At 37.4% G+C, this 24,352-nt stretch overlaps 2 protein-coding genes across 3 annotated transcripts in view; one reads left to right on the forward strand and one right to left on the reverse strand.

Moving 5' to 3' along the window:
* The window catches only part of LOC108681688 (protein hu-li tai shao), a 33,464-nt gene extending 24,765 nt beyond the window's left edge, over positions 1-8,699 (forward strand). The window contains 6 exon segments of the mRNA XM_047883603.1: positions 1,318-1,512; positions 2,140-2,223; positions 2,785-2,852; positions 4,331-4,352; positions 4,355-4,492; positions 4,852-8,699. Coding sequence (XP_047739559.1) covers positions 1,318-1,512; positions 2,140-2,223; positions 2,785-2,852; positions 4,331-4,352; positions 4,355-4,446 — 461 coding nt within the window. The 3' untranslated portion in view covers positions 4,447-4,492; positions 4,852-8,699.
* A 444-nt stretch (positions 8,700-9,143) lies between these two features.
* On the reverse strand, positions 9,144-21,001 carry LOC108681698. 2 transcript variants are annotated; one of them, XM_018170759.1, is made up of 8 exons: positions 20,118-21,001; positions 14,321-14,459; positions 13,570-14,156; positions 13,072-13,273; positions 12,733-12,804; positions 12,372-12,474; positions 11,918-12,027; positions 9,144-11,072 (listed from the first exon to the last, which is right to left on the reverse strand). In XM_018170759.1, the coding sequence occupies exons 1-8, from the start codon at positions 20,678-20,680 to the stop codon at positions 10,041-10,043; spliced, it is 2,808 nt and encodes a 935-aa protein (XP_018026248.1). In that variant the 5' UTR covers positions 20,681-21,001; the 3' UTR covers positions 9,144-10,040. The 2 variants fall into 2 exon arrangements, with proteins under 2 accessions (XP_018026248.1, XP_018026247.1); XM_018170758.1 differs by having other exon boundaries at positions 14,321-14,462.
* Between the last annotated feature and the right edge of the window lie 3,351 nt (positions 21,002-24,352).

Here is a 24,352-nt window from a genome sequence, read left to right on the forward strand (position 1 = left end):
AATTTATGACGAAATTGTCACGGGAAGAGTGGTTTGATGTCACTAAACTTTGTATACATATATTTCCCTAGTTATACTACCGCTTTTCTAATAATATTTCCTTCAACTTCTTGTATATGCGTCACTAAGTCATTTGTGTTATTTAATTCTAAGCACAGAGCTTATAGATATTCGTTCTTTGGACTTACGTTTTGAATACATCCATTCGGCGTCGCTTTAATAATAAAAGGAAACGTGCAAAAATTAACGAGCTGATCGCCGTTGAAAAATAGAATAGCTTATCGGTAGGGAATAGTTATATGCTCTTGTCAATTATTATTTTCAAGTTGACACTTTTACCATTATAAGTTCAAAGAATTCCATGCTATACCTTTAAAAGTGTCCCTGAATTGGGACTTCCGTATTCGGCAAGAGAAAGAGCGAACAGCATGCATTGCAGTTTCTATAGTTTAATGTACTTTTATTTTGTTACTCTTTACCCAGGAATGGTATTCATGTCTTATGTATATTCACTCTCCTGTAGCGGGTCTTTTATATAAGCGTAAGCCCAGCAAGTGTTTGATACCAAGCAACAGTCTACCGCACATCTCATTTCTTTTAATTTATCATGTTACATAAAGCGGTTACATAAAGCTTACTGTTAAAGTATTACGTCCTGTTTTATTATTGCACAGAAAAGTTCTTCAGCATAGTAAATCAATCAAACGTGTCATGTTTCAAGTACTATAGTTGATTCGTGAAATGCACAACCCAGTTATATTTTACTCATTTGATTCGGAAGAAGAAAAGTATTCTGACAAAATTACGCGTTCTTTCGCTTGATTTTTTACTGTTAAACATTTATATGTTCCCTAACTGAAATATGTCGTTAACAACTGGCAAATAGTTGCCTTTGGTGACTCGCCTAGACACCACTTTACTCTGACGACATATATTGGTTTTACCTGCGAAATTGAACCAGTTCACATGTGATCGCTGCAAATGTCATTCAAATTTAATGATGCACTATATGAACTTAGTGGTTAAAAAATTACCCTTTGATTGGTGCTGCTTTTGTACACGCGTACGTTATGTGTATGTTATGGACGCTCATTTCGTGCTGTTTAGTTATTTGCATCTGCTTTTAGTTAAATGGGCTTTGTACTGCAACAACTACTTGAAAATTCACAATTTTTCACTGTTTGCATGTGGTGCACTATCTCATACTCCTTGCCAATTTTTTCTTTGTTCGTCCTTAGTCCCCCCTAACATATACGACCATTTTCATGTTGTAGCTGCTGGTTAACAAACACGCATGTGTTATTTTCGGCTTTTCAGTACCTAACGCTTCTGTAAATGGCACTATTGCTCCTACTGACGGCTCTGTGGCTAACTACAACGTAGCTGACGAAGCTGTCCCGATCCTTAGGAAGGATCGTATGCGTTATGACGCTCATGGTACCGCCAGCGATCATGAAATAATCACTAAAAATGATACTGCACGCATGCGACCTGCGTCACTTGAGCTTACAGGTTCGTTTTCATGTCTGTCGTCCCACTTATTTTTTTAATTCAATAACTATTGTCGCGAATTTTTTCCATAAAATAGGATCATTTTTTGTACAACATGTATTTGCTCTTTATTATATCAACGACTAGTTGCGAGTTGTTAATCACTGTCAGACAATTGTTGTTAATTCGAATTTACAGAAAAAGTTTATAGTTGTTTGACAATGGGAATAAAAATAATTGCTAAATTGTAGATTGGAAGTCTTGCTAGTACACTTGCCCTAAGAGATTTTTTTCCCCCTTATTATATACTTTTGAGAAACTGGTTTGCAGAGCATTGGAACATTTCACATAATTCACTGCCTCGGATTTTTTCGCTGGCTTGGCATGAAACGTGCATTTTTTGTATATTTTAAATATTAATATTTGCAACTCCTTCTACTTCACATTTCTAATTTTTTCGACTAATTTACTTCTGACCTGCTGTGGTATCGATGGATTCTGCATGATCTGCGTTAACTGATGTGGCCTGTTTGTATCCACCACTTCACCCTGAACTGAACTGGCTCAAATTATCACCTAAACCCTGCATGGTCCCTGTTTAAACTATGATTTATTGGTAAACTGTGCTTCCTGGCACTGACGCTACAGAAGGTGCAGCAAGCGCTGCCCTTGTAAAGTCTGCTAGGAAGCAGAACTTCCGTCGCTCGTGGACGATGCCACGCAAGACGAACCGTAAGTTAGTTGTGTAGACACGAAGTTATTGCTCGAAGTACCGGCGTGTGAAGTGCAAAGCTAATTTAGATTATTTTCAAGCATTTAGAGCAACTACCGTCCTAGTTCAACACTAGTATTTTACTATCCGCAAACTTTATAATTGAAGAAAGTAACTAAGAAAAGGGTCATGCATTTTTTTGTCAAGTGATTAAGATTGTTTCTGTCTACTCTAGAAATTCAAAGGCGATAATGACAGCTAAGCAATAAATATTATTCTCGAGGTTAGGGGAATTTTTCTGAATGATTAACCAATTATTTGTATTGCTCAATAGCAAAAATTTTGCTGCTTATTATAACTTTAGATCTTGTTATTAATTGTGTTCATTGGAATTGAGCAAAATTTTGAAATCGCTAAAGTGCATTTCAAATGTATTGATCACAACAATTCAATTAATTTCTACTAGAGATGCGATTTGATCTTCTGTCTTCTAGAGTCGATTGGAATTTTTTTTTTATTAATCCGCTTATTGCTGGGAATACGACTGAAGGATGTTAATGATCGTTATCCTTTGTTTGCAGGAGAAACTGCTGCTAATGGAGAAGACACTGAAGCTCACCACAGTGCGCTGTCGCAGAGCAGTAAAGAGGTAATACAGGAATACGGTACCATCATTATGTTAGTTGAACTAGTTATTGCTTATAATCAGTTGCGGTAGGACTAACTTTGCCTAACATGATTATGTATAGATTGATTGTTTAGGAGAAGTAGAAGTATGTATTCAAGTCACTGCGTTTTTGATGTTCGTTGATATGGGTACCCATTTTTTGTGTATAGTTGCACTGTTCTCAGAATAGTATATATAATATAAAGAATAGTATAATAGTATAGTATAGTTGCACGTGCGTAGATAGTTACACAGCTGAAAAAATTGCACTACTTGATCATTGTACTAAAATAATGATGTTCAAGATAATAGAGTGATGCTGAGACTATGAACTATGGAGAAAAATTATTTATTTTTTGTGAAACTGCCTGAAAAACATGTTTCCTATTTGATTTGATCTCGCGTTGGTTGCATCGCGAGAGGCTGCAAGAAGACCTACCTATCTGCAATAAATAACGGAATGCCAGTGACTATAATGCGATTCAACGGGATTAAATTTGAAGTACTGAGATACGCATAGGTTCGGAAGATGGGGCACCGCTACCTATCACCAAACGGCACAGTAATTGAAGCATCTCTTTCGTTACTCGGTAATGTCGATGAGAACTGAGATCACGTCATGTAGAAACATTGCAGCAATAGCTGCAAGAGACATGCCACAGATAACGTGGATTTCTCAGACTTTTCGAACAAGAGAATCGATAACAACGATTACACTCTTCAAAGCCTCTGTTCTCTCTATCCTCGATGCTGTTGCCAGTTATGGTTCCGCTCGCGGTGGATTCAGCGCACAAGTTGGAAGCATTCCGGTGAAATTTCACGTCTAGGATCAGTAGGATGATCTGGACTAGTGACACAAGCTGCAGCACGTTGGTCCGAACTCACTGGATATAGGAGACTGGAGAGGTATGCCATTCTGTAGACATGGAAAAGGATAACAGGTCTATCTTGTAACTTAGTGAACGAGACCTCCATGATTACACATCGAAACTCAATTTCCGCAGGAAAAATTCCTTTTCGTGCCGGGACCGAGACTGTTTAAGGCTTTGCCTGTGAAGCTTGAAGGGTAGGGAGAAGTTTACCCGGTAGACCTTTATTACACCGCTGCATGACGTGTTCCTGAGCGCACTTATTCCTCTGTGTCACCACAGCCGACAAAAAGCACGCAAAAGCATCTTGCCTCAGCTTGTCCAACTGAAGGCAGATTGTTGTTGTAGCTGCGTTCCACTGCCACCGGGCAGCGACCTCGGCGATGGTTTTCTGAGGAACGGCAGAAAACGAAGACTTGACTAAGAAACGAAGGCGATGCCGGTGACTGAGGAACGGCAGAAAACGAAGGCATTGCTTCGGCGTGGCCCGAGACTGCAACTTCCAAAACACTAACAAAGCAACAAATTAGTTTTTGATAATATAACGCAATTTAAAGTATAAAGACAATATACATTTTCTTATGATTACAGGGGTCACCGACGAAAGACACTTCAAGAAGAAAAAGAAGAAGAAGGGACTTCGCACTCCCAGTTTCCTCAAGATGAAGAAAGACAAGAAGAGAGAAAAAGAAGCCTTGCATCAGTAGTGATGACGGAAGAGCCTTTCCGCCATTTTGTTGCCTCTTGCTCGTGGTAAGTTCAAATGGATCCCGGGTGCTTTAATTGCCATCCCTCTCACTGACAATTTGTTTCATTCTCCAATGTATTGATATTTGTTGGAGAGAGTGCAATGATTTCAATTCCCAAGAGCATGATACATAAAACTATGGAATAACGAATAGTTCAAAATTATTTTTTTCTGCAGTGGTTGTTCTCTTTGATGTAGTAGCATTATATTCTGTTTCGATGGTGTTCTTTGATCGCTGTTTTTGTTGACGAATATGTGGTGCATTAAAAGTTTCTCCTCTACAATGATAACATTTCCCACTATTTGGATTATATACATATATTGATCATAATTACTTTATGAGTAATTATGCAGGTATTCTCAGATTTCACGGGCGAACACATGTCATCGAGTTGTAAATACACTGACGTACATGGCACTAGGAGCACCACTACTTCTTCTGGTACGCAGCACCTCTACAGACAAGCTCGGTTCAGCGTGCGACTTCGCCTGCCCTCAGCACTCAGCATCACGTGCATTTCTTCAAGTTGAAAACAAGATGAATGATTGTTGTACGGTTGATTTTGATTCTATCTTGAGTGACGTTGCTTTCTCTTACTTCAATCGACTGGGTTTTATTAATATATCTTCAATAGTGAAATGTTTCATATAAAGTTTAATTCATTGTGTCTCGTCTTGCTACGACGTGACTAGTAAATTAGCTTATTGATTCTGAGCGCTGATTTAGTTAACTCTAACAGTTTCAATGAATATATTTTACTGTATCGAGAAACGATCCCCTCTTGCAATTGGCTACAAAAAGTGCTTTATTTGTGCTCCTCTATTCCGAGTTTTCAAACCCATCCTTGTCTGATATTTAAACTTGAAAATATATTCATTCACACCGAACTACATTCATCGCCAAGAGTTTGAAACGTTCATATTTTATGTTTTTATTTCAAAATTCAAATTTAAGTGCGGAATTTCATTATTGCTGTTATTTTCTAGTAATTTTATCGCGCCAGAGGATAAATATGACTGAAATTTATATCTATACCATTTGAAATGAAATTTCATAATTATCGAAAAGGATGATGATCTTTCGACCATCATTACTCATGCCCATAGTTTGCTACGGTTTTATGTCTTTAGAGAGACGATGTTACACTCCTCACACCGCTATTATATCTACTGAGTGAGTGCTTGTCGATTAATAAAACGTTCTATTTCCCATCATTAAGCTCATGGTAATTAACATGACTAATGCTGGAGAAGATTTACTTGAACCTTTTACTCGCGTAGCGCAGGTAATACTTGACCGTGTATTCTGATCTAGCGCTCTGGCAATGAACTTATTTTTTGACAATAATTATTTTCGTGAGTTATTTTATCCAAGATGAATAATAAATATTTATCGGTTAATATTTTGATGCGCGTTAACTGCGTGCCATTTTTGATAGGGAAATTTGCATTTCGTTTGCATGAAGAATATACTGTTATAATAAATATTTATTTGCATTTATCGAGTCACTTATAAATTTTCATTTCCTCTATTGCCTATCCTATGCTTTATAACGTATCTGATTTATACCTTTTGAAAGATGAAATTACTCCTTGTTTTACGACGTGTTCATTGCGCAACAATTCGTCAGCTGAACAAGATTCTTGCAAATGGAGCTGGTTATTTTGAATGCTGGAGAACCCATGCGGTTGACGAATGATGGCGCCAGGTTTGTTGGTGTACAGTTTGGTCTTTATGATGGGTCTCGTGCGACGTATGGTATCTCTCTTCATTTCGTTCAACAATGAGTGAGCAACCCTGTTTTACTTGCAACTTGATATCAATTTTATCACAATTCAGCGAGAATTTCACCAATTTCAAATATGTGTTGTCTCCCAATATATTAATGCGCGAATTTACCCTGTCTTAAATTGTCTCTATCCACTGGTAATGCATTCGTTAACTATTATAAATAATTAGAAATGCCCTGTAGTGCCTATTGTTCTGTCGAATTCTGAATTGACTTCTAGTGGCTTGATGTGAGTGTTCAAGTTTCATTGAATCATATAGAGCCACTCTTGTCTGCAACTACTGAACCTTTCTGGCAGCTTTTCAGTTGATTATTGCTAATTATTTGCATAATAATATTTACTTGACATATTTATAAATTGTTCTTTTGAGTTCATTTTTTAAGTTGTAATTCCTTTATACTGCGATGGGTTTTACTAAATTCGATTAGTTTCATTTTTGCCTGTGAACTATTTCAGCAATTGTTTTGGTTATCTTCAATTTGTAAATTATGATTTCATTTCTAATGAATTCTTCGTGGAATGTTTGAGTTTATCGTAAAATCCATTACGTATAAGTGACCATGTTGCAGCCAATGCTGAGTTCATGAACACTGGTTTACGAGGGGGTTGTACATTTGGTTAAGCCAACTCCTAATTGTTTTCAATTCAACGGGTGAGCTCTGCTCACCAAATATCGAAAAAATCCTTTCAATTTGAAGTCGACTATACGTTGTTATGTACTATGTAGCTATTATACTTTATTACTACATCATGTCTGATACTCATGAATAGCTTCCATGTGTTTTACTCGCGTTAATATGTATTAAATCGATTTTAAATACATAGAAAAGCGTGAATAACAAGAGAACAGCATCGCATTTTATATATTGGTGTAACGATACAATGATGTGCGAGAAAATTAATTACGCTGATGACACTGCCATGTTTGCATTCGGTTGGATGCGATGTTATAAGGTAGGCATGTAACTATCTGCGATGTTTCTTCCTAATATTCTAGCATCTATATTCTACATTGCGTGTGTGCATAGTTCACTATTCCGTGTAGGCAGCTTTAAATTTCATATTTTGTTATAAAGCAATTAGGAGACTGGAAACTTATTTATAGATCGCGTGCTCATAAGATATTTAGTGTTTGGAATGAAGGTTTTGCGCCCATCTTATAAAAATGAAGTTTGCTGGCGCGTTTATTTCAATTACGGTTACTGTGTAGGCTTCAATAGCTTCTTCAGTGCTTTTTTACTCTATACCTATCGTCCCTATCGTCTTTGAACTGTGATTGTACTATGATGATATTTTTCTCACTACCGTTTTTTAGCTGGGTTCGGTACGCTTCTATGCCTTCTGTTATTTGTCACTTACTTTTGAGGAACTGCATTGATCGCCCCAGATGTTGCTTGCTTGGTAATAAACCCCTCAACTGTTGCATATTGTACAGAACGCGACAGAGTTTTCTATTAAATTTGTTCGCTTTCGTTACGACTTGAATCGAAAGAGAGGTTGAATGTGAGCTGAGTGAGATACCAATCATGGACAACTAAACCTTGAAGCAAGTTGTTAAGTGTGGAGGGAACAAACGCTTGTGTATTCGTGATGTTGAAACATAGCTGCTTTTGTTTTTCATATGAGGTGGTATAAATATATGAAGGAAGTGCTTATAGGTAATATGCTGTGAAGTTTCGAATCGAGCCTGCCCAATCGAGGATTCAAAACTATTATCGTTCTTACTTATCGCCTTTAGTCCGTGAATTCTGTTCCAGCGTCATGTCTGTCAGAGTTGACCCTGGAAGTAGAATTCAACATTCTTCGATTCTACCCAAAATGTGGCCTTTGATTAGGCTCGCAGGTGTGTAACGCTTGTAATAATTTATCCCGTATATTCAGGCAAATTTTTTCATTCGATTTTCAACATTCTGTCGCAATTTTAACTCCTTGTGGCCAGAAATCAGAAATGACGGTGCAATGTATCATTTATAATTATTCTGTCCTCTTCCTAACCCATACTACACTGCCAACAACAGATTTACAATCATAGTCACAGCGCAGAGCTGGCGAACTGCACAGCTTACGTTGTCTCCTCGTAGTTCTGAAACCCTATTCTTGTGGCTCTGTTTTCTTTTCGTAAGAAACTGTTGTTGGTCTACGGAAGCAGTTCTTTCTTCTATGCTGGTCAACACGATTTCTTTATTACAAATGCACTCGTCAGTTTCTGTATTGGGAATATTGATGTTGACAACAATACTCGGGGCAGTTTAGCCCTTTCTTATTTTATCAGTAGTGCACTCGCGTTCAATAATCAAATCTTTGCTGCGATGATTGTTCCGTGAATCGTAGTATTCAAGGCTCATTATTAGTCCTATCTATAAAGTGGAAATTGTGGCAGCTGAACTAAGCTCTTTTTTTAAATAAAATTATCTGGAACGATTTAGCTCGTCGCTTACCTACTCTTTGTATTTTCTTCTCAAGTGTCTAGTTTCAGCCCTTACCAAAAAGGTTGTGAATTGATCCTCCAGTAGTGTTTGATATATTACACATAAATATTAATCGATGTAGATAGTAGGCATTTCCTTTGTCGCAAACAGGCTAAAAGAACGAATCCAGGAAGCAATCCACAATGAAAGTTATTTTCAAGAGCAGATGCAAAAAATATCCAAGTAAAATTGAAAGAGAAAGGAGATTACGTAAAAGTTTACGCTTAACTAAAGGTTAAACTTTCATCGCAAGTTTGTATTCGAATTGGTACGTCGGCTCGGATTATGAAGAGATCAATCGCGAGCATCGTATTCAAATCGTGCTTCATGAAAGACGTGTATTTTAACTATTCGTTTTGGCATTTATTCGTCGCAAGGGGTAATAGAAACTGCTCACGACTTGGAAAAGATTCCTCAAGAGTTCATTGGTGGTGCAATAGTTCTCGAACGAAATGATCACATTTGGGTAAAAACTGCTATCCATATAATCAATTGATTCTTAAGTACAGAATGATCCAAGCTTAACATTCTAGAGCATAGAAGCCTTAATTTTGTTTGGTTCAAATTTGGCTGCTCTGAACATGCGAACACGAGGAAACATTTTTTAGAAGTCAAACCGTATCATCAAGATGTGAAGGAAAAGAGAAAACTTTATTTGTCTCATGCACAAGTTTCTCATGCATAAGTTGTCTCGTCCGATCAACTCCAACCGTCATTTTCCATTACGATTAATGAGAAAATTAGGGAGATTTTCTCTGAAAGCGATAGCCTCATACTGGACTGATTACTGAAGATTGACGATGAAAATTCTATGGGTTTCGTGGGTTGCTTGGAAGGCAATTCAGTGCCATTTAGGCTTATGCTAAGCCGAAAAATAGTGGACATCCAAGAAAATTAGGCTACAAACAACCTCTTTGCAACTTGAACATAAAAATAATAATGCCAATTATTGCTGAATGTAAACGCATTCAGTAATACCAAAGATAGGCTTGAAATTAAGCTTATTAGTTGAAATCTTAGCATATAATCAAAGTTAGCGAAATATCGCTAGCACACCCACTTGAAGCAACAATTTACATATGCAAAGGGACTGCAAAACTATTTTTAAATCGGGGTTTTGCGTTGAATGTTGATGCCACTATAGCGAAATTTTCAAAAGAAAAAATAGAAGGAAACATGTGTTAAGATACATTGTCATAACTATAAGGTGTTTTCTACAATGAGCGTTAAGATTCTAAATCTAAGTACTGAAAGACATAGGTTCTACAAGGCAGTTCCTTATATTTGTGGAAAATCAGTTAGAGAAGGGCTGCTTGAGTCCACCGACCGGAGGTGGAGGAGGCCACAGGGAAGTAGGAACAACATCGGGTGAAGCAGCAACAGCCATCGCTCCCTCACTCCGTGTCATAGACGAGTCACGGCCAGTGTCCATTGAGCTTTCTTCCTCAATAGAGTCTTGCGGAGAAAGTTTCCTACGATGAGATAGTGGCGAACATTCGGTCACTTCTAAATGTCTCGCACGTCGTCTGTTGCGCCTTCCTCTCCTTGGTATCGTATAGCTATTGTACTCCATTTCATAAAACGGCTCAGTTCTGCTAAACTCTTTGAAAAGACGATCGGATTTCTCGTCGATGGAGTAATCTCTTTGTAACGCTCGGAGTTGAGACTTGGAATACTTATGAGGACTCATAAATCGGTGCATCACAGATCTTTTCCCACTGACTTCGTCATTTCTAGAAGCGTCCATCTCCCTCCTTTTGCGCCCAACGACTAGCGCTGACGATGAACACGGGTATGCAGACACGTCGCCCGGATCAGTTAGTTTCGAACTGCAAGGACCGTCGGTCTCCATAAAAGAAGGCTCAACGCTTACACTATGCCAAAGTTTGCGGCTTAAATGAAACTGCTGCGACCTAGCCAGCTGCTTATCCTTAAATTCCAAGGTAGGCTCATCTGGACTCTTATTGCTTGACATCTCATCATCTTCAGTTGATTTCTCTTCATTATCACTACTAGGTATTGTACCTCGAATGCTAAACGTGGGATGGTGAACACTTTCTTCGAAAGTATTCTGAGACCAGCTGGCCATAGAATAGCGACTTGTGCTCGCAACTTCTATACTCCTGTAGCCGCTGTCTGTTTTCTTCATCTGGTGAGGCCTCGGAGCTCGTGATTCGGGGACTGAATCTACAGACGCATCGAAAGCCGAGTCAACGCTGACATTGGCATCATGGCGGATGAAGTCAGTGACGGAAGAGTTGTCAGTGTCTACAGAATCGAAGCTGTTGTCAGACGAGATAATCATTCCGGACAGCCCTTCCTGGTGCTGTAAGGAAATTATAAGTATTTAATGCCTTACGTCAATGCATAAATATACTTAGATTATAAAGACTATAGTAATTGAACTCTAACTTTGAGTCTGCAATCCCAAATTTATATTTCATTCATATTAATTTTGAAGCGTGATTATTCAACTGTTAATTTAATGTTAATACAATATGGCACACATAAAGTTTATCTTTGCAGTCTGTTTAACGGGCAAACAATTTGAAAATAAATGTTTTGTAGTTATATTTATTAATCTAGCACGTGTTCACTCTCTTGACTTGCATTGAGAAATATGGCTAGTCTTATGTAGGACATTTTTTAGTTAGGACAGCTGACTTACATATGGAACAACGCCAAACGGCAGTTCAGATACTTTTGGGTAAAGCATAACGTAATAGGAAAAATTGCATTCTAACGGCAATCAAATATTTTGCGATGGTGCCATCAGTTTATTTTCTTGCATATCTGCATTCACTGGATCTAAAATTTATTGCATCGCGTGAAATTCAAAGTCCAGTAATGAGGGGGGGCTACAAAGGTTATTATAAAAAAATATAACTCCGTACTCACTGCAGTGAGTGACAGAGAGCGCATTTTCTCGTCGACGAAAACTTGAGGTCACGGACGGACGGACAGACGGACATGGCGAGCACAATAGTGCATTTCTTCCATAAATGAGAAAATGCGCTAAAAAGACCATTCGCAACTGATTAGTAGATACACATCAGTCTCGAAATTCACAATACTGCACCAGTCACAATATTTAGAATTTACCCAGACAATCAAGAGTTGTTAGTGAACTGAGAATCACAAATCGGATAAATAAATTAAATAATTTTTCACCTTCAGCCTACGCGCCAGGATGGCTCGGTAAGACGTGCGCCGAGCCTCCGGCGTCATAAGGATCACGTTGTTGTCTTCCTGCGATCCTGGCTTGTCCGCCATGTCGGAATCTGTGAACAATTGTGAACCAAGCGCATATGAAAAATATATATGAATGCAATTTTGGATTAGAAGCACGAAATATTCTAAATCGATTAGTTTCGTGCAGTACGGTTGTAAATTTGGTGAAAACATATTATTTAATCCTTACTGTATCCTTGATCGAAATTCAAATTAAATCTCAAGCGTTCCCGAAAATAAAAAACAACCCCACGAAACATTGATTAAACACGTGAGCATTGAAAGCATCAAAGCTCGACACCGTTTTAAGGACACCAACTCAAAAAATTCCAAATATGAAACGACGAAAATAGATTATATACTTAGTTTTTTCAACTCTATTGGTCATTGTTACCTGGGGAGCTCTCATCGGGAGTTTGTCCGGTTTTCAGATTGTCGGAGTCCGGATCTTCGTCTTCCAAAGTGCTACGCAGCTGCCACAATGCCACACACTGAACCTTCATCATAAAATAAATATAACTTGGTAAACTAATTTAAATATGAATCTTTCTTATAACAAGGAAAAGGGACGATGCGAGTCAAATTTTATTTCAACTGTCAACTCAGTTATAAAAAAACTATTCCCTTCGCTTCTAATAATAAGAATAATATTAAAAATGTTAATAATAAGAATAATTACAATAATATGTATAATAATCATAATAAAGTAATAATGATACTCTAAATGTAAGAAATGTAAGGTGCATTGCTCTCACTTTAATTTTGTCAGCGTCCTTCCCTGATGCGGTGTCGCTGCTCTCAAGCAACTCTGCCATATCTTCATTCACCTAAAAAAAGAGAGAATTTTCTTAATATAAAACACGCTGCGAATATGGGATAATTAGAGAATACAAAGAGTATTTGAATTTGCGGAAGACTGAAATCGCTCTTTCAATACGTGATATGCTTAATATAAATTTTTAGGAATCCTCAAAAAATACACAAAGGTGATAAGCACAAATCATTACAGAGAAATTATTGCTACAATCACATAATTCCATAATTGGAGAAAATATATTATTTTAATTTAGTTTCTAACGGTGCCAAAATAGCACCTTGTTGAGCTGCTCCACTTCAGTGAACGGAGTGACCGCCTTAGTCTGGTCAGCCTGTCCGTCCTCGTCATCTGACGGAGTCGTGGAGTCGGAGTGCCACAGGAGCGTAGGGCGGGAAGGCTCGTCCGCACCTCCGCTCTCTAGAGACGACTGACGTTGCAACGAACCGCCCGTTCGGTGCTGCCAGATCGAGTCTGATCCTCTGTAACATCGTTATACGCTATCTGAGCTTGCACGGAAAGATATTTTCTCAAAAGATATTTGAGATCAGAGAGTTATTTAAATTATTGTTCTCTTCAAAAAACCAATTAAAGAGATGATTTGTTATTAAACATTATGTTATTAAATGTGTTATTATTTGTTAAAATGTTATTAAACATTATAAGATTTCCATATTATCGATCGATCAAACATTCCTGAAGCTCGCTTCTATTTTATTCAAAATTCTATTTTAGTAGCTGATATATAACAGGCACACAGTAATCCGGCAAAACGCACATGTTTTCTCGAAGAGACAACGAAGCTTCTGCCTCCATAGGTAAGGACATCATTCTATTCAAGCCCCAAGATCTGCCTGGACCCGGAAAGACGTTACTTCTACCAGCAAAAGAAGAGTTAGATGCTGAATACGAGGAGTTGGATGCAAACAATGTATCTGAAGGTACCCGTCTTGCTGATAAAACTTGGTCATTTCTACATACTTCTTCTTGATTGATTTGGGTTGCTTCGCGCAACGATTGGAAAGCTGTGTCTTGCGAAAAGCTTTGCTCCGTGACTGTTCTTTGAGCGGTTCCCTCGGCTTGTGTGTAGGGATTCGTATCAGTCGAAGTTCCGTGCACTGTAACAGGTTCATGTAACCATCCCTCCACGCCTGGTCCAGAGGAATTCAGAGGCATGGTAGACCTCGACTGTCCTCTTCCAGCAGGAGGTTGGGGGCCTCCGCCCTCCATGTCTGGCAAGGCAGCCGCTCCTGCTTCGTGGTCTTTTAGAGGGATTCCTTGCAGCTTTTGTTCAGCTACGCTTGCATCCCGCAGGGAAGCATACTCAAGCTCGAGCGCGGTGTTGTCTAGTAAAACTGTATCATCCTGAAAAATAGTTTTTCAATAATTATACATCACAAGTCAAACATACTGAAGAAACTAAAGTACCTTCAATACGGAGGCATAGTTCTTTGCATCAAGAGTGGAATAGTGAAATTCGCGTGTAAAATACCCTAAAGTTGGCAGAGCGTCTCACATACTATTCGCACCTCGAAATCTGGCACGAAGGCAGCAGAGGTTGGAAGCGACAAGGAAGTCCGGGCATTCCGTTTCCGTCGGGTCACCTTCTTAGAAGTCTTCTCACACACCAACACGCACGGATACCCGCTGCTTTTGCTAGGCCCCAACCTGCTAGAAATCACTCGAGTCATCGCAAGCGAAATAATGAATTGACAAACGAAGCCTCAATAACGCATAAAAATACAGTATGTATGCCAACCTATGTGTGCCAAAGGCGTTTGGAACCGAGACTACTTGATATACTAATTCATCAACAATACAGAGAACGTTTAACAGCTTTAAAAGGCAATGTAATATTTCACACGTAGGTATGCCTATAACTAGGCCATAAGAAAAACTTCGCATGAAATATATCAGTAAAGCTTAGTTCCACGGAATAAAATCTAGTAAAAACTTTAGTGCCGAAAAACGAGCAAGATTAAACACGGGGCGTCAACATGAATTCACTTGAATCCAACCCCATTTAATTCGACGATCATTTGGTAACAGTCACATCTTTAAAACGATTTATCATCAGTTTTTCGTCCCGTTCAACATGTGTGCCTAAATGCACGAATAAAGTACCAATGCTTGACCTTGATGCTACATGCATTTTCATGGAACATTTCAAGGTTTCAATTGCGACCTGAAGCCTAAATCCCGCACATTTTGGGGCACAAAACGACACAGGGTGAAGGCCAGTGACGTCACGACCGGCTCACGTGACGTCAGAGCGAAAATTACCCGCTCCAGCGCCCACACAACTCGTCCTTAAAGCCGTGAGGTTCAAGGGCTCAGCCGCCGGGTCCAGGTATAGACCCCACTAAGTATCTTACGCCAGTAACATTCCTTAATGGCTTCGCTAATGAAATAACAATCGTTATTCAAGTCAATCAAACACTTTAAAAATTTACGAGACAAGTATTCTGTCGGGTAAGGTTTTGAATACATTATGTACAAAAAAAGAATCTGAATCGATTGTAGAGAATATTCAGTGAATAAAGCAGCTCGGCAATAATGGCAAAATCATTTTTAGTCTCAAGGTCTTTTCCAGTAAGAAGAATTATTGTAGCAAGATAACGCTCGATTGATATAATGCTTAATGATAATCTACACAATTAAACTTACGCAATTACATTAAAATTATTTTATTAACGTTATTATGCAGTTATCTTGAGGGATATTTTTGGCACAGCGTTTTCTAAAACTCAATTCTGTTCAATTTAAAGATGCAGGCTTCGTTTCGGGTATCATCCATATAAATCGAATCCTAAGTCACTTCAAATAATTTAGCGTATTAAAATATTGTATATAAATGGCAATATCCCATTGTTATAACAGAACACGAAAGATCTCTAGTCACGTCTAACAACTTAAAATAAAACATTCGTTGCATAGTCCGTGACCATTTTTCTCAGGTTTTGATCAGCAGGTAGGCAGGTTTCATTGATTTTATTTCGAGCAAAACAAAAGCGTTCAGAGCGAAGTCTGGTCAAATTGATAACAAATCGAAATCAGACTACATTGTATCGTTATCCCTACGAGAAAAACTCGTTTTAAAATTATATATTCTAGGTAGAAGCAATTGTAATACAAATTATTAGCAAAATCCAATAAAAATGTAACATTTTCAATGTATCATCGAAAGATTCAATGTTACAGTTTACATATTCTCATCACTACCATGAACGAATTTGATTAACGAAATTCTGTAATGACATCATATAGATAATTAGAAAATCACGAATTACATCAAACGGGCTAAAAGGTTTCTAGCTTCATTATCATTTCTACAAGAAAATTATAATTTCAATTGATTACTTGACATTTGCTAAAAATGCTGCTGAGAATGACTAGAAATTAAAATTGATCAATTTTCTATCTAAGTTTGCATACATGAAAAGAATAAATGCAAGATTCACTATTATACACGGAATAATTATTTAATACATAGCATCTTGACTATACAAAATTGAATATATGACATATGATCATCCTGAGTACCTTGTCATCTAGGAATGTTTAATTTTCAAACAGAGCTGTTAAATCGAACATTTCTGTAAAATTAAAAAAAAAAAAGATTCTAATTAGTTACACATTAGAAAATTTCAAACTTGCTAACGTGCATGATTCGTTATTCTCGAGTGACTTCTTCGATTTTTTTATGAATATATTAAGAATTTACTTTGATAAGAACTTTCGAATATGAAACATTTAAAATTTTTCGAGGTTCATCATTTAAGGAATTTTTGCCTACAATTTTGGTTCTTTATTGAAAGGTTGCACCATATATTTTAGAGCAAGTTCTTCGGGGCTTGTCTCTCTGTCGTTACCGTATTTGAAGTGGTTCCAGAAATAGAAACAGTCCAATATAACCTTCTTATTAAATATATTAGTGGCAACAATCAATTGTGAGTATTACACCGGCCATTTATGCTGATAAAGACCCTGAGTAATAGAGTTTATTCAGATTAAAGTAGTTCGAATTACTCCTTTAAATTCAGCCACGCAAGCCGATCTGTCCTACAAAAACTATTCACAAATACAGCATTACTGACGGGCACGCTAGAGGAGTTCAAGGCTACTCGTTCAACTGCCTTTCATTATCACAGCTACGATATTATAAGAGGACACAAGGTTAGCGTCACAGCTACGATATTATAAGAGGACACAAGGCTAGCGTCACAGCTACGATATTATAAGAGGACACAAGGCTAGCGCAATCTTGACGTTGGACGCTAAGGCCCTCGTGACGTCACCGCTATGACGCACGCACGCCAGCAGCTATTGATTGTTGGAGGAGAGGACGTGGCTTCAGTGCCTGAGCCCTCACGTCACCACCCCTCGGCGTTCTCTGCTCTCTCTCATATCAATGACTTTCTTACACTTGCATCTTCGTAAATCTGACGCCACTATCGACGTACTACGCATAACAGCTGGATCACATTATCAAGAATAAATATATTGTGATGAGACTACATTCAGTACATCTATTTTGGTGCAGAAACAGCCGCATCCCAATTACTTACTCTTGTGTTCACCACTTCACTACTTTGTTCTCTGTTTTGGAAGGAAGTTTTCATCGTAAGTAGCCTGGAACACGCAACTTCAACAGCACGCGAGGCTCCATAAGGAGAAGTAATTATGATCTAGAAGTCTAGAACATCCTAATTATGCAGGTTTTTAACTTTAAGGAAATGCTATCAGAGTTATAGGATTTTTCAATATCAGTGTCCCAAATGCAATCGTCGATAGGAGATGCGGCTGCTCACTTACTTAAATGCTAAATACAAGGTTATAGACTTGCATGGAGATCTGACGACCAACATGTTCAAGCTCTTCAAATTCATATTGATTCATCTATGTTAAGTTATATATTGTATTTCCAAGTATGAAAACGCAACTAGTTCAATAATGTATACAGTGCATACTATTATATTTGGAAATTTCATACTATTATATTATACTATATACTAATGTATAATGTGCATACTATTATATTTGAAAAGCTCACTTTGAGAGGCAATGAATGAAGATCGAAAAATCTTACAACGTCTCCAACTCTTGAAATAGTCCCGCTATGAATATTGAACGCATTCAAGATATCAAATAATAACGCTCTAATATAGCGTTTGATTAACTAATGAATAAGCGAAAATGTCACGCATCGCGTTGGAACAGCTGAAATTACGATGAGATCACTCACAGTTTAATCAATGCTAGCATATAACTAATATGATATCCATGACTTTTTTACGGTCGAATAAAAACTTTATAATCGAATTAGGATGAATTCTTCATAACTATGACTAAGCAATCGTCAATCGCAGATATCTGTGCCCTGCGAAAATAAATATCGTTTAGAAGTTGTCTATTAGAAATAGTCGACTTGGCAACGTTGCGGCAGCTGGGAGCCAAAGTTCGATGATGTCGATCCTGGATGTTGGCCAAAATTTCTTGAGGCGACGCAGCGTGACTTTTTTATATTAGAATAAGAAAAGAGAATCCAAAATTTTTATCGTTCAGAAGATTGGTTTCGTTTTTAAATCTCGTCATGAATTCTCATGGTATTCAATGATCAGACACAGCGAGATATTGTTTAATAATAAAATAAGACGAAGAAATCGAAATTAGTTATTTTTTCACCATGCAGAAGTTGTTATCGTTTCTAAACAAATCAGGAGTTCTCATGGATTTCAATAATCATTAAATAGATAAATATCTGTGAATAAATATTAACAATAAATGTAGAGGGCTGACGAAAGATAAATATAAGCCATCTAAGAAAATTTAAGCGAGTAAGAAAATAGAATCAAACCTAGAGCTTAAGAAAATGGTGAGTGACAAGTTCAAATACGGGCTGTACATATAACATGAAGTCATTTGAGATCGTATCTACCGACAAAGAAGCTGCCTCGAATTGAACGTACCATTAATGCCTATTATTCATGAATTGTTCATAAAATAAAGTTTGCTCTTTTAATTCATGTGGCAACCAGGCAGAAATAAGATTTTACGTGTTATTGGTCTGAGGATTTTTGGACGCTGCCGCGTCTGCACTAATAAATGTCCTGTGTAAGAACACATTTAAAAACTCTCAGTATATTCGTAATTTAGCAAGAGGATGTAAAACGTCGCTTGCACAGTAAAATTTGTGAAATTTCAAGTACAAGCATGACCAAGCCTGTGAAAAAATGCTAAGTCTACGGAAATTACTAATGAAGGTTAATTACGTTACACTCTCAAAAGATGTACCACATCAAAATTATTCATTAACGCGATTAAAAATAATTTCATTGCGAACCAGTCGCAGAATTAATAAGAATTCCTATTAATTCTTGTAGAATTAATACAAATGAATGAACAACTTATTATATCGACATGAATTATCCCATCTCATCACACTCGAAATACTTTAACTACTCATTCAAATTGAGGAGTATTTAGTGATTTTATTTTTTCAGAGTCTAAAGCATTATTTTCCCACAAAATATCGCAGCACAATAAACGCAGGAATAACTTTCATAATCATTGTAGTGGAAAATTTGTAACTGAATAGAAATTACAACAGATGAACGAAGAACTGAATAAATTTAAACGTGTATCTATAAACGCTTTGCTAAAAAAGTATTTGATTTGGAAAGAAGAGCAATCCTAGATTTAACACTTCACAGAAGAAACTTGATTGACCGACTAAACTATGAAATCTTATGAAACATACGAATCAAAAATTGCATAGGTACACAATTCTGCTGTTCAGTTAGATTTCAGTCATAGCGTGACATTCAAGTATTGCTGATTAACACGAGTAAAATTATATAGTATAGAAAAATAAATTTGGTACACAATCAAACATGAGATTTCACCTTCAAAACTACGATCGGTGTTAGCAACTAAGCCGATCAGGACATTTTTGTTTAGCTGCGTGCGATTAATTATTGTTATATCTTATTCGGATATGTGAAACAAAATAGGGAATGCTACTAAGAAATTAGGGGATGAAATGAAGTTAAACATGGCAATGTTATAATAATTTCATAATACATAAAATCATACACGCAGTTGCTCTACAAAAAAATGTCCATCGATTTAGGGAATATTTTTGACGTAAATATAATTTGTTTTTAACTATCAGCATACTGCACTATGTTGCCGTTACAATGCATATGTTTTTAAATTACCGTAAAAGTTTACCAGGCAAGTCTTATATGAAAACAAAGAACATCCGCATGAGAATACGTCTGACTAACTGTGTAAACAAATTTATGTCATAATGTAGCCTCTTACCTTAAACGATGCTCCTGTTCGTCTTTCTGTTGAGTCTTACAAGAAAAAGGATCTGTATCACAAACCCTTTCACAAATTGTTTCTTGAAGAAGAGAATTTGAAGTTCTGAAGCCAAACTTCCACCAGTTGCCTAAACCTCTACTTTTTTCTGTCAAAGAAGCTACGGTGGAAACAGCAGTTGTCGGGGCTCTTTCGCTCTGCACGCTCGCGGTCACCTCACGAGAGATGGGTTGTCTACAGTTGTCCCTTCTTGCTTGAACGGTTGATATGAGCTCACCTGAATCGTATGATACACTTGATCTGAAGTATTCAGGACTAGGACTGCTATTGTAAGAAGGCGAGTCGGGGAATCTCAATGCTGTACGAGAGTAAATCACTTCGTGCTCAGACACGCTCACGTCATCCAGGCACGGATTGGTGTGGCTGCCATCAACTGGGCTGCTGGCATGAAGTCTGCTTGCGTTGGTACCATCACTCGAATTAGTTCTTGGCTTGATGCAACTCGTAAAAGACGGTATTTTTTTGTTCTTATCACAGTCAAGTGTGGGACAACACCAAAACATGACTCTGACGGACAGAGTATGAGGGGAGAGGTGGTAAATCGGGAATAGTTGGAGAACATGAGTTCAGACATACCATTAAACAAGAATCCTTCAAAAATATATTCCTATTATTTTCGTAAGAATTTTTCTTTTTTAATTAAGAATTGTCCAAGGCAACAACCGTTGCACACATATTCTCAACTGACATAATACTAAAAATATTGCCCGCATGAGACGCGTTCAATCATTAGTGCTTGTTTCTCCAGCTCGTGTCCCGTATCCCTGCAGGAGGTAACTTAATTACGCGTTCCGTGCTAGAGACGAGCTCCTACCCAAAATCTGTCGAACAAAGAGGTAGACGTAGATCAATGCTGTGATATTTAAACTTCCAAAACGCTTAGGTGACGTGAGACACATTCTTGTAAATTTCATAGATTGCACGATTACCAATTAAACCAACTGCAAGAGATAACCCTTTTTTAGAAGCTCATGCAGTCTAATTAATTCATAAACAATACCAATAAATTAAAGACAGTTAAGATAAATTTTGCCCTGTAACTCGATGTCGATGGTCTTCGCGCCAGTAACCAACAAACGAAAGTCGATCTTTATTAACAACTGGTTTTATTATTTCGGATCAAATAGTTTTCCAGATGTAGCTTCAAAATAGCTTATTCCTATAGACTCAACTCAATGCCGTTGACGCGATGAAAATTTCATCATTTACTTTTTTGTAGAATGTTAAAAATAGAATTGTCACGATTTCTACAATATTTCAGTCCACTTAAAGAACCGCAGCTGCCTGTCTCGTCTATACAACCTGAACTGCTTCAGACGCATACGCATCAGCGACTTGCATCTGAGGAATAAATCACCATAATATTTGGAGTGCAAATACTTGCAGCAAATACTAGCCGCATGTATAAGCACCTTAAACTACGTGAGCGAATCGGGTGCCTTCGAGAAACTAGACGGGGGAACATTCGTTCAAAAAATTCACTACTAGAATTGAACTTGTTACGTTACGGAGGGTAACTGTCCACTTATTGACCTCGCATGATTATTTCTTGCTGTCGGATCTTGGAAGCTAATACTATTAGCGGATCACTTGTATTCTTTCCGCATCCTGTAATGTTTCGTCGCGCGTCGAACATGCCGGAAATTTAGCAAAGCAGTGAGATCGCGGACAATAATCAAGTAACTACGTAATGTGTCTGAAGATACTGTTAACTTTCTTGTTTCACCTCCAAGTAAATTGTCAATTCGCATTCTCGGATACAAATACAGCAAACATAAATTAGAGTTAGGAAAAATACGTTTAAAACAGAGGCTGGCTAAACGGACATTTGGACCGATAGCAGATTCTAGGGGTGGACAAATTAAAAAAGATCAGACGGTGGTGTATAAAGGAAAATATTTATGATTCTCAATGCGTGGCTAAACTTTCCCCTTTCAGGTCATATCGATAATAACCACCACTTTCTTTTAATATAAATGTATATTCAAACGTCGTATGGGTACAACACAGAAGTCGTTTAGAAACATTTCTGCTTATTTTTGGTTATTAGCTGTTGATTTAATTTTTTTCAAAACGTATACGGATGAGTGTATATACGCATGGAAAAGGTCTATGTAAATACAAGCATCCTATGAACAGGTCCATGTACAAAAATTTCTGCCGACCCCTGGTGGAGAATCAATTTAAAATCAAGCTACAACGTCGTTGATAAGCTTCAACAGGTTGCACGATGCGTAAAACGTTTCTTTCAGGTGATTCAATTCGGCCCCAACGACTCTCGGCTTGAAAAGTCAAGAATTTTCAAAATTTTTTATCCTGATAGCCAAACCAAAACTTCACAATGATCAATGTCCAATTTTAGGAAAAGTGTGAAACCTCAATATACAAGGTTATTATATATTATACGTCCACTTCATGATTACCAAAAATCTATGAATTCCTTCCAGTGTTCATATAAATCAATTACCAGTGCAATAAATAATAAATATATCTAGTACCGGGCAGACTGTCGAACTAAATGGAGCGGATAACAAAATTATCCGGACAACTCTTCCGGCAAGAACTTGAATGAAAAATAAATAAGAACTGCAAAATTCTCCGCAATTAATTTATAATTTATTAACCAAGAGCGTACAGATTATTTGGCCTACAATGTAATAATCTATTCAGTCCTAACCTCACTTTGAAATAATGTAATTATTGTAAATAAGTAATTATTGCAACATTAATTGAAAATTAATGTAAATCGGGAGAGATTAGACTATATTTGATTATAGACAAGCAGGTTATTTGACTGAAATCGTAATAGCGAAAGAAAATATGATAGCTAAGTAACGTGTCGTCAGCACGGCATTCGAGAAGTAATGAACAGCAAGAAAATTTTCAGAGTCATCACAACAATTGGACACCCTTCACCTCAGGCATCTAGCGAGCAACTGGATCGTACTGCACTGCACTCCTGAGTCTAAACTTCTCCTAGGCTCCGTCGAATCCGAAGTCCGGACTCCAGAAGTAGCTATCCAAACCCCACTATTATCCTATAAACATCAATCTAGATAAAATAAAAATAAAACTTACCAAGATCAACACCCGCATATATAACATACATTTATGCGTGTTTGAGGTTCGCAAGTCCTTTAAAAAAAGTCTCAAAAGTCAAGCACAAGTGCCGGTAATAATCATTTGCTTATCGTGGCACGGGCAGCTTTAGTTCTCTAGGCCCATGAATGAAGAAGCTCGTAGCTGGCACATGTACGATGACTTCCGGCAGTATCAACAGTAATATAAAATAACCGTTTTATAGAAATTTTATGAAACTGCAATATGATACAACTATATTACTTACAAATATTGTTCGAAATTTTAAAGTTAAGAGGCTGAGAACGTCCGTGGATCAAGCGAAAAACTGATCAGGAAAGACATCACCGATGATTGGTGCGGACTCTATTGCTGACGTCAACACAGAGAATCAATGAAACGCGTCTCTACTACTGGCACCAACTTACTGCTTTCGTAGTTTTATGACATTGCAATATATCTTGATGGCTTTTTCCTTATGTCACTTAAAATTCAAGGATTAAGCACGTGATATTCTTCGAGTGGTGATATTCTTCGACCAGGCCAAAAAAAAAACAGATTGTAAATTATTTCCAAACAGATTTTATCACAATGCTAACACTTACTACGATTTAAAATCGATTTTGCGTATAATCTTTCACCGTCAATCATATATTCCGAGATTCTGTTTCGCTACCTGGAATACGAAAATAGAACATAATTGTCATTTTTGCTCCTACTAGAAATTTGAAGGTTCAATAAAACATCAATTTTCCAAGTGTTTTTATGTACAATCTGATTCTGTATACAAATCAAAACTCTTCATACAATAACCACGTGTCATCCGTGATTTTCCTAGTACATTGCTAAGCGCATTATTTTGAAAATCTGGTTTTATCGCTACAGATCAGTTCAAGCGTATAACTTGAGAAAAAAAAAGCAAGTAAAAATGAAATTACTCCAGAGACAAATAGCTGAAGTCGCGACTGTTTGCTAAGATACAGAATACCTCGTTGAACATAGAATAAAATAATGCACACACGAGAAGCAAAATCTTACGCATTAATATCACAGATGGCGACTCTACATCATAAGCTAGTACTACCATTAAATCCATA

The sequence above is a fragment of the Hyalella azteca genome, unplaced genomic scaffold (assembly GCF_000764305.2).
Source record: "Hyalella azteca isolate HAZT.00-mixed unplaced genomic scaffold, Hazt_2.0.2 contig13331, whole genome shotgun sequence".
NCBI lineage: Eukaryota > Metazoa > Arthropoda > Malacostraca > Amphipoda > Hyalellidae > Hyalella > Hyalella azteca.

What these genes read in the sequence shown, in the direction of transcription:
- LOC108681698 (XM_018170758.1), bottom strand. Translation starts at nt 20,680, where the DNA reads ATGTTTTGGTGTTGTCCCACACTTGACTGTGATAAGAACAAAAAAATA. An exon ending in GAACAGGAGCATCGTTTAAG is followed by an intron (nt 14,463 to 20,117) that starts GTAAGAGGCTAC and finishes AGTGATTTCTAG; the next exon opens with CAGGTTGGGGCCTAGCAAAA. An exon ending in TCCTGGCGCGTAGGCTGAAG is followed by an intron (nt 11,073 to 11,917) that starts GTGAAAAATTAT and finishes ATTTCCTTACAG; the next exon opens with CACCAGGAAGGGCTGTCCGG.